The sequence below is a fragment of the Oryzias latipes genome, chromosome 9, assembly GCF_002234675.1.
Source record: "Oryzias latipes chromosome 9, ASM223467v1".
Classification (NCBI taxonomy): Eukaryota; Metazoa; Chordata; class Actinopteri; order Beloniformes; family Adrianichthyidae; genus Oryzias; species Oryzias latipes.
Genome location: NC_019867.2, coordinates 21,268,800 through 21,280,030, shown reverse-complemented (window position 1 = coordinate 21,280,030; position 11,231 = coordinate 21,268,800). Strand labels below are relative to the sequence as shown.

At 41.9% G+C, this 11,231-nt stretch overlaps 1 protein-coding gene across 1 annotated transcript; it reads left to right on the top strand.

The window, feature by feature from the left end:
- The first annotated feature begins 9,418 nt into the window (after window positions 1–9,418).
- LOC111947899 lies at window positions 9,419–10,866 on the top strand. The gene is made up of 2 exons (XM_023958530.1): window positions 9,419–9,775; window positions 9,925–10,866. The coding sequence occupies exons 1-2, from the start codon at window positions 9,419–9,421 to the stop codon at window positions 10,864–10,866; spliced, it is 1,299 nt and encodes a 432-aa protein (XP_023814298.1).
- The last annotated feature ends 365 nt before the right edge of the window (window positions 10,867–11,231 follow it).

The window sequence follows — 11,231 nt, the reverse complement described above, 5'->3', positions numbered from 1 at the left end:
AGTCCATCGAGGAGGTGGCGGACAGGAGGATGTTGGTTAAGCTGACATCAATCATGGATAACCCCTCCCACCCCCTGCACGAAACTGTAGAAGCGCTGACCAGCTCCTTCAGTACGAGACTGTTGCACCCACAGTGCAAGAAGGAGCGCTACCGCAGGTCATTCCTCCCCACAGCCATCAGACTGTACAACACCGTGTTAAAGTGACACTCCACCTTCCCGCTGGTGTTTTTCTTTCTTTTACTAACTTATTAATTTACTTTTGTTGCAGTTGTTGCTGTTTTTCAATTGTTTTTTTTGTTCCTGAACGGTTGTTTGTTTTGGTGTGTACTTTATCACTTACTTATTTTTGCATTAAAATTTTTTATTTATTTACAGTTGATCACATGTTTTTGCAGTTGATCACGTTTTTTAAACTTTTGCAGCTGCATTTATTTAATATTTATGTATTTATTTATTTAATACGAATGTCATTTTTGATCAGAATTGTCATAATAATTTTCATAATAATTTTTAATAATTTAATACTAATGTCATTTTTGATGTCCTTTTTTTGATGTTGACATATATAGATTATTTCTGAATGTCGTTTTTGCTGCCACAGATAAATGAAATTTCCCCATAGTGGGATTAATAAAGTCATCTATCTATCTATCTATCTATCTATCTATCTATCTATCTATCTATCTATCTATCTATCTATCTATCTATCTATCTATCTATCTATCTATCTATCTATCTATCTATCTATCTATCTATCTATCTATCTATCTATCTATCTATCTATCTATCTATCTATCTATCTATCTATCTATCTATCTATCTATCTATCTATCTATCTATCTATCTATCTATCTATCTATCTATCTATCTATCTATCTATCTATCTATCTATCTATCTATCTATCTATCTATCTATCTATCCATTCAACCTCAGGTCATCACAGCTGCAAGTTCTCTAGCAGCTGCTTCAATGACTGTCTACACACATTCTGGACAGATAAGCAAACCTGTCAAGAGACTGGACTTGTAGTCTCTATGCTCTGCAATGTGCACAATATGGCCTTTGGGTGAGGTGGGGGGTTCTTTCGGGAAAAAAAAAGGGGGAGAAGAAACAGAAGAAGACAAGACAGAAGACAAAGATGGACTGAGTCTAAGTTATATGAATGTTTGAAATGTGAATTTTGAATGTAGTTCATTGATGATGGTTAATTGCTCCTTGAAACTGATTCGTTCGGGTATCGGAACCTACTGTTTTACCACGTGCTATGTTTGCAGAAAGATAGACATTATTCTCAAAGTTAAATGGTTCTGTTAGAAAATCCAATTTCAATTTATGTTTAATATATTATACAAATGTTTTACAACGTAAAACATGCTGAAGTATGTTTTTTGTACTATTTGTTTTCTTTTGAAAAAGGGGGAAATGTAATAAAATGAATGATGCAGCTCAGAACTGTTGGTTTACGACACTGTGATTTACAGCAGTCAAGTATAAAGGTGCGTGTGTGGAGAGTGTTAATAAAAGTGTTCTTCTTTCAACCACCGAACTATTGCCACTTGTCATTCTACAATAACATGATCCTGGTGTGATTTTCGATTTGGAATTGTTGATCCGGACAGCACTACAAAATGGCGAACACGCTAGTTAAGGAATTCGGACACAACCTACAATTCCAAAATAGAGTGCCTTAGAAATTTCCGAGAAGTCTCTGCGAAAAACCAGTGTATGTACACTAGGTTGGCGAATATAGACCACAAAACATTGGGTTTGAGCAATTTTTGAAAAGAAAATGTAGTTTTTCAATAAAATATTAACGCTTTAATCATCAGAACACAGTTGATTCATAAATGGTTGCACTCATTTCAATGACACTTTCACTTTACCGTTAAAAAAAAAAAAAGTATGGTGTCCGAATTGCTTTTAAAATCCAGTTCACTATATAGTCCCGCACTATTGCAGTTAGGGATTAGGGTCGGAATTCGGACATAGTGTGCTGCTGCAGTGTGTGCACACCTAGAAAAGCAGTTTGTATGAAATTTGTTTTTGTAAACTGACCCTAAAACTCCATCGTACTCTGTAGAGTTTTTTTTACGTAAATGTATGACTTTTTTATTGTAGATTTACAAGTTTTTTTTCTTAAATCTACGACTTTAAATCTCGTAAATTCACTACTTCTTTCTCGTAATTGAACAGTTATGACTTTTTTTCTCGTAAATTTACAACTTAAAAGTAAAAAAAAATTGTTTCTTCATAAACTGGCACTAAAACTCTGTCTTACATTCCTGTGGCGAGTTATTTTTTAAAGAAACAACCAAAATGCGCAATTCCGCCACTAGGGAGAGCAAAGGAAGAGCAAAACAGGAGAAACGGCAAGCATATCTTTGCACGTGCCAAAAGCGAAACCTAACAGCTCTGTGTCTGGGTAAGATGCAGTTTGGTTCTCTGTAATCCCCACCGCTGTTACGTTGCTATAAAAAGGATCAGTAGTGACACCCTAATTACCAAAAATTTGTCAAAAAGAAAAAATGGTTGAAGTGGAGTTCAGAGCTTTCCAGGAAAATTGACAATTGTAAAACCAGTGTGGTTGGTATATAATCAACAGGTTGCAGTGCTCCAAGAATATAACGTTCAGCACCACTATGAGACTAACCATACAGAAAAGTTTCACCATTTGCAGGGCAGTTAAGAAAAGAGAAGATTTACCAACTACTAGCTAGACCAGGGGTCGGGAACCTTTTTGGCCAAGAGAGCCATAAATGCCACATATTTTGAAATGTAATTTCGAAAGAGCCATACAATAATGTAGTGTCCTTTTCTCACACTGAGGCAAGGAGACTAAACCTCTTTTAAAGTTCTTTATTCCGATTACTGCAGACCGCAACAAACGCCGTTCAATTAATTCAGCAACTCCTGAATCTCTCCCGCCGAGACGAGTGCGCTTCTCCCAACTTTATATTCCCCTGCTACCGCTGCAGCCCCTCCCATTTCCCTTATTCGGCCCATAGCTGAACCCCATTGGTCCAAACTACCTAACAACAGGCTGAGCGACAGAACTGAGGGCCAATCAGATCTCTGCTTGACGCGTTCAATGAACTCCAGAACTTTTAACGCGGCCCGACAGCCATCCAACTCAGTCCGCGACAATTTGTTTAAAACTAAATATACAAGTGAATGTGTGCATTTGATTTAATTTCAACATTTTTAAAGTACAATAAGTCTGTGGATTCTTTTTAATAACATTGTTATGCTGTTGCTAATAAATGGTGAGTATTTCTCGTGGTAGTTTTGCTGATGGTCTAGTCTGGTTGATACGTGGTGAGTTTCTGCTTCATGCAGGCGTTGAGACTTTAAACGTGATCGTAGGTCTGAATGTTCTGTAGATGTGAGACAGACTGATCACATGCAGATCTGGAGTCAAACACACACTCACACGCTGCAGTGAGTGACGGGCAACGGGTTTTACGTTTTTACAATCCCTGCGCGATTCACCTGCTGCCTGTCCCCACAACACCTCAGCCCCACCCCCCTGCTTTCTCCCTCACACATCCCGTCCCCGCATCTGCGCGCTCTTTCTCAGAGACGGGAGCGCGCAGTTTTAGGCACGTCAATTCACAGGTTTCCAGCTGGTACAAACTCTGTGAATTAATAGATAATAGTAACTGATAGCGCTGGCGCAGATTTCTCTCTCTAAGCACTGCTACTACTGCGCGCCTCTGGCATCGCATCGCGCCCGAGGACTGGTCTAATGAAAAAAAAAAAACTATAATTAAAGATTTGTCTGCGAGCCACATGTGACCATCAAAAGAGCCATATATGGCTCGCGAGCCATAGGTTCCCGACCCCTGAGCTAGACTGAGTAAACAACCCTATGCATTTACTGCAGCCGTGACGTCAGTGATGGAGTAGGCTACACAAAATGGTTAATACCTTACCCAGATTTAGCACCAGTATAGCTTACAAATACTATAATATGAAGCACCTCGCTTTCATAATTTCAGAGGACTAGCAAACTAAAGTCTCTGGATTTGGGCCCTTCTTGAATTAACAGGGGCGCTGCCATATTAGATAACTAGTGCTGCCATCTGTTACGGCCGCTAGAGGCCGCTATAATTAATATTTATTAGGCACCTGCCTATATGGCAGTGGGGGAAACATTTTTTTTTTAAAGAAACAGCAACATTAATCAGAATTTGTGATCCTCTCCCCAGCGTGGTAAGAGTTCTATCTGCTGGTTTTTTTTTTTTTTGAGTGATGAGTGGATTGAGTGCAGTATTCACAGTTTGTCAGTTTGTCAGTTGTGTCAGTTTGCTATAGATGACTGAAAATGTGTATGTAAAATTTAATATTGGTTATGTCTGTACAATGAAATATTTTGTATGGAAGCGATTCTGTAGCATAAATAAAAAGCAAAGTCAAAACCAGAAATGCTTTTTAATTTTCAAAATGAAGCAGCATTTTTTGACTCAAAATTAAAAATAAAAAGCAATACTTCAAAATGCTTTTTCATTTCCTTCCTCAATACAGATTATTCTGTCACTTAATTAAAATGATAATGAAAATGGTATTTGACATTTCATTTTAAAAAAGGTCCATGGTAAATGTGTACCAAAATTCATTTAGAAATGTCTAATTTGACAATTAAAATGGATTAACAGAAATGCTTTTTCATTTTCAAAATGTAGCTGCATTTTTTGACTCAAAATTAAAAAGAAAAAGCAATATTTCAAAATGCTTTTTCATTTTATACTTAAAACCTCTTATTCTGTGTCATTATTAAAACGAAAATGCAAAGAGGGGATTGCATTTGCATTTTAACATCCACCCTGCGCACCTTGTCGCAATATTCATTTCGAAAAAGCATTAGCAGAGGGGAGGCGGGGCGATGACGTCACTGCTTTCTCTGTGTGTCCGGCCGCTGAGCGACACACACGCACCAGGAGCAGACTGTGTTAGCGGCAGAGAAAACGGCTTTGAGTTGGTTGTGAACTTCTGATGAGTTTCCACAGCTTCTCAGGACTAAATAGCAGCATTTCCGCCTTCTGCGGTCCTCCTCCGGACGCACCGCGGACAAGCTTTGTTCTGCGGACCGCCAGCTGCCTTCGCATAGCGGAGCGCAAAGCTCCAATCATGATCGCTGAAGGCGGAAATGCTGCTGCGATCTGAGAAACCATCATATGAATTTGTGTTTCCAGTGGTGTCCAGAACAAAATAAAGACTGATGTAATTCCCACATATTTACACATTTATTTGCAGCTTCGCGGTGAATTTGCTGTTTGATTAATAAGATCCAGGTTTGAGCAGTCCAGGTCCAGAGGTTTGTGAACAGGACACGGTTTTAGGTGATCTTAATGTGAAACATGCAGCAGAATGTTCATTTAGTGCCCTCGTGAATCAGAAGCTGTGAATCGCAAGTCAACTTCAGCGTCGTCTGACCGCACGGATTTAAAAACATATGATCGAGCAGAGCAGGCCCTTAATAATAATCATGACAGTAATAAAAGCACATTATGAAGATAGTCTCCTGCAGCTTCGCGCTGAGTGAGTGTTTTTGGTCCAAGCAGCAAACGTTTACCACAGTGAAATCTGCTATCTGTTGATGGGGCTCCAGCTGTCATCAAACAGCAAATTCCGCGCGAAGCTGCAGATAAATTTGTAAATATGTGGGAATTACATCAGTCTTTATTTTGTTCTGGACACCACTGGAAACACAAATTCATATGATGGTTTCTCAGATCGCAGCAGCATTTCCGCCTTCAGCGATCATGATTGGAGCTTTGCGCTCCGCTATGCGAAGGCAGCTGGCGGTCCGCAGAACAAAGCTTGTCCGCGGTGCGTCCGGAGGAGGACCGCAGAAGGCGGACATGCTGCTATGTAGTCCTGAGAAGCTGTGGAAACTCATCAGAAGTTCACAACCAACTCAAAGCCGTTTTCTCTGCCGCTAACACAGTCTGCTCCTGGTGCGTGTGTGTCGCTCAGCGGCCGGACACACAGAGAAAGCAGTGACGTCATCGCCCGGCCTCCCCTCTGCTAATGCTTTTTCGAAATGAATATTGCGACAAGGTGCGCAGGGTGGATGTTAAAATGCAAATGCAATCCCCTCTTTGCATTTTCGTTTTAATAATGACACAGAATAAGCGGTTTTAAGTATAAAATGAAAAAGCATTTTGAAATATTGCTTTTTCTTTTTAATTTTGAGTCAAAAAATGCAGCTACATTTTGAAAATGAAAAAGCATTTCTGTTAATCCATTTTAATTGTCAAATTAGACATTTCTAAATGAATTTTGGTACACATTTACCAGAGAACGTCTTGAAAATGAAATGTCAAATACCATTTTCATTTTAATTTTATTTAAGTGACAGAACAAGCTGTGTTGAGGAAAGAAATGAAAAAGCATTTTGGTGGATTGCTTTTTCATTTTATTTTTGAGTCAAAAAATGCAGCTTCATTTTGAAAATTAAAAAGCATTTCTATTAATCCATTTTAATTGTCAAATTAGACATTTCTAAATGAATTATGCTACACATTTACCAGAGAACGTCTTGAAAATGAAATGTCAAATACCATTTTCATTTTAATTTTATTTAAGTGACAGAACAAGCTGTGTTGAGGAAAGAAATGAAAAAGCATTTTGGTGGATTGCTTTTTTATTTTTTATTTTTGAGTCAAAAAATGCAGCTTCATTTTGAAAATTAAAAAACATTTCTGGTTTTGACTTTGCTTTTTATTTATGCTACATAATCGCTTCCATAATTTTGGAGCAGTTTAACAGCAGTTTAATATATATATTTGTTTATCTTTTCCAAGAATTATTATTATTATTGTTGTTGGTTTTTTTTCAACATTCTGTTTTTACAGTTTTACCATTCAATTGGATGTGTGCTACACCAAGGGAGATTAAAACCACTCAACAACCACGTTAATGTAGTGAATTTAATTCCTACATTAAAGTCAAACACGCTGGGAGAATCAACCCAACTACTGCCAAAGCGAAAGCCATGATGTCAGAAGAAAAAGGCAAGGAGCAGCAGACTCTCAAGCGACAGCGTGGGGCTGCAAAAGGGATTGTCACACGCCTGATCAGCCAAGTGAATGAACTTATGATCCAAGACCGGCTGAATGAAACTGAGGTCATGCTGCACGCTCTTACGGAGGCTGAAACAAAGTTCCAGGAAGCTCATATGCGATATCACAGCACCCTAGAAGATGAGGACGACACAGATGCTTCATCCAGATATTTGTCAGCTGTATTACGTGACATCCATGACTTGCGTCATGCAGCTATGACCTGGATATATGAAGAGGGACAACAAACCCATGACGGCCAAGAGACCGAGCAGGCATCAACTAGTCGACCAACCAGCGACTCTCCTTTTCTAGAACAGATCTTTGCTGAGCTCAAAGAGATCCGTGAGCACAGGCTACATGAGAAGCAAGAATTCTACAAGCTCATGGTGGAGCAGGAGGAACGACTACGCAGTGAGCTGCATTTACAGTCTGGCAGGCAACTGCAGTCAAGTACAAGAAACCTGGGTCCTTCATCACCACTAGGGGCATCGGCCAACAATGAAACATCAGTAGCCGAACTGCTAGAGTTGTCACGGCGACAACACCAGGCACATATTGACACAATGCGACTACCTCCTGCTGATATTATTAAGTTTGATGGAGAGCCACTGAAATACTGGCAGTTCATGCGACTGTTCACCACCCTGGTCGATAAGGACACAGTCCCAGATGAAGAAAAGCTTATTCGGCTCCACCACTACATTTTCGGCCAAGCTAGGGAGGCCATCTGACACTGTCTGTATCACCCTGTGCCAAGTGTGGGTTATACTGAAGCCATGGCAACGCTCAAGAAACGATTCGGCAATCCATACACCATTTCCCAGGCCTGGAGTGGCAAGGTTCTGACTTACAAGTCGATAAAGGACAACACACAGCTGCAAGGCTTCGCTGACACCCTCCGCAGCTGCAGAGACACACTAAAAGCCATGAAGTGTGAGGAGGAATTAAATGGAGGGCGTGCACTGCTACAAATTGTAGAGAAACTGCCATATGATCTCAAGAAGAAGTGGCTGACGGTTAATTATGAGATCACTAGATCGGGCCGCCTACCAAGGCTGGATGATGTTGTTAAACTTGTTGAAGAGGAAGCTGAGAAGAGATCAGATCCCATCTTTGGATCTCTCCTCACCCACAGCATGTCAACCAGCACATCATCCAAGTCATCATCAAAGCCGATGAAGGCACAGTCCTTTGCCACAGAGTCAGAGGCCACCAGCTCCAAGGCCAAAGGCGGTACCCTCAAATGTCCCAAGTGCAGCGGAGAACACTTCCTTAACCAGTGCTCCTCTTTCAGAGGCATGATAGTACAAGACAGGCCGACACTGGTGCGACAGAAAAAACTTTGCCAAAACTGCTTCATGACGGGGCATACTAGAGAAACCTGCACCCGCAAATGGGTTTGCAAGGTGCCTGGGTGTGGACAAAGGCATAACAGTTGGCTTCATTCTGCAATAGTAGCGACAACAACCAACAACAACCAATCTACCACAACAACCAACAACAACCCACCTGTTACAGCCAGTGTAGAAGAACCAACTGCAAACCAACAAACAGAGATCCAGGCCACTGCTACCAGGAAGCGTAACCACCCTAATGGGCAGAAAGTTGCTCTACCCATTCTACCAGTCGTGGTCTCCGATCCAGACAACCACTTCTCGATCAACGCCTTCGCCCTTCTATATAATGGGGCAAATGCCACCTTATGCTCCAAGCAGCTGATTCGTGCACTACGGCTTGAGACACATAGGATGAACATTAAACTGAGTACTATGGAGTCAAAGAATGTCAACGTTGACACCCTGTCTGTGGATTTACGGGTGGAAGACCATCAACGCAGAGAATCTTACCTGCTGAAGGGTGTTCTCAGTCGTGACCGCCTGAACATCAGCCTTAACAACCTGGTCACGGTGGAGGAAATATCTCAGTTTACCCATCTACAGGACATCGCTGAAAACATATGTCCTGGGGACATTGATTTAGCCAATGAGGTTCACCTGCTAATTGGGCTTGACCAACCTGACATACTGGCCCCACGTGAAGTCTGACGCGGTGAGGCAGGTGAGCCCTATGCAACCTTGACTGGTCTCGGATGGACTCTCAATGGTCCAGTCTCTGGTGTCCTAGATAACTTTTCAGCTAACTGCACTCAAGCAGAGACAGCTCTGCAGCAAGTTGTGGAAAAGTTCTGGAAGCTTGATGATCTGGCTCATGTAAATAGCGACTTACCATCAGCTTCTGATCGAGAAGTTCTGGAACTTTGGAAGAGGAACGTTACCAAAGAAGATGGACATTATGTGTTGCCCATACCTTTCAAACAGCATCCTCCTCAACTACCAAACAACTACCAAATGGCCAAGCACAGGCTGGACCTATTAGGGAAAAGGTTGACTAAGGATCCAGACCTGAAACAGATGTACAAACAGAGCATTAATGACTCCTTGCAGAAAGGGTATGCTGAGGAAGTGAAAGATAAAGATGGTGTAGATGGAGCCATATGGTACTTGCCACACCATCCTGTGCTAAACCCTAAAAAACCAGGCAAGGTGCGCATAGTCTATGACTGTGCTGCTCGCTATCAAGGAGCTTCTCTGAACGACCGCATACATCAAGGCCCAGACTTGACTAATAAATTACTGGGCGTACTTCTAAAGTTCAGACAAGAGCCTGTTGCACTGAACGCCGACATTGAAGGCATGTTCTACCAGGTCAGAGTACCACCAAACCAAAGAGATGCACTTCGGTTCCTGTGGTGGCAAGATGATGACCCAAACAAACCACCCAAACAATATCGCATGACTGCTCACCTTTTCGGGGGTGTATGGAGTCCAAGTGCTGCTGCCTTTGCCCTACAAAGAGCTGGAGAAGACAACAAGGGAGCAACGGGGATGATGCGGTCCAAACCGTGAAGAGGAACTTCTATGTCGAAGACTGCTTGAAGTCCTTACCCACAGAGGACGCGGCTATCGCACTCGCCTCAGAACTCCGTCAACTACTTGCCAACGGGGGCTTCAAGCTTACTAAGTGGTTGAGCAACTCTAAAAGGGTGATGAAATTTATCCCAGCTGATGAATGGGCCAAGTCTGTGTGCGAGCTCAACCTTGATCAAGACGACTTACCTTATGAGCGCACCTTGGGTGTATTGTGGAATGCGGAGCAGGACTGTTTCACCTTTGATGCTAGACCCATCAGCAGACCAGCAACAAAAAGAGGTCTGCTGTCCGCAACCAGCTCCGTCTACGACCCCTTGGGGTTTGCAAGTCCTTTCGTACTAAAAGCAAAATTGCTCTTCCAAGAGCTGTGTCGTCAGAAGTTGGACTGGGATGCACAACTTCCAGAAGCCATTGCAGATCAGTGGAGGAGGTGGTTGACAGATCTACCCCTCCTATCTGCTCTGACTATTCCCAGATGCCTCAGAATAACAACGCCTGGCAATTCTTCAGAAGTCCAGCTGCATCACTTCTCTGATGCCTCAGAGGCTGCATACGGTGCTATATCCTACCTCAGGGTGAACAACAGGTGCACACTCATCATGTCCAAGGCTAGGTTGGCCCCATTAAACCCAACCACCATACCGCGCCTGAAGTTGCTCGCTGCTGTCACTGCAACTGATCTGGACCAGCATATCAAACTCCATCTAGAAATTCCTGTGGATCAAACCTTCTTCTGGACTGATAGCACTAATGTGCTTCACTACATTAACAATCAAGAACGACGCTTTGCCACCTTTGTTGCCAACCGCATAGCAAAGATTCAGGAACTGATGCAAAGGAGACTTGAATATATGAGCACTTGTTAAAATTTGATTCTGCAACACATGCAATTGCCTGTTTAGTACTATAAATTTGCTTCTTTAATACATTTGGGAATTGTAGAAACTAGGGATAAGCGATTTACTTTCGCAATCGCTCATCGGGGCCGGGATGTTACGGCCGCTAGAGGCCGCTACAAGTAATGTTTATTGGGCGCCTGCCTATTTTGGCATTTAAGAGCCACTGTAAGTTGATGTTGTGGGTGCCACCATTTTGAATTTGCCGCGGGAGCAGTTTTCAAAGCTTCTAGCCTTTGTTTTGATGCAGTGGAGGAAAAAAAAAATTTAAAGAAACAGCAACATTTATCAGAATTTGTGATCCTCTCCCCAGCGTGGTAAGAGTTAGATCTGCT

What these genes read in the sequence shown, in the direction of transcription:
- LOC111947899 (XM_023958530.1), top strand. Translation starts at nt 9,419, where the DNA reads ATGGCCAAGCACAGGCTGGACCTATTAGGGAAAAGGTTGACTAAGGAT. An exon ending in TTGAAGGCATGTTCTACCAG is followed by an intron (nt 9,776 to 9,924) that starts GTCAGAGTACCA and finishes TGCCCTACAAAG; the next exon opens with AGCTGGAGAAGACAACAAGG.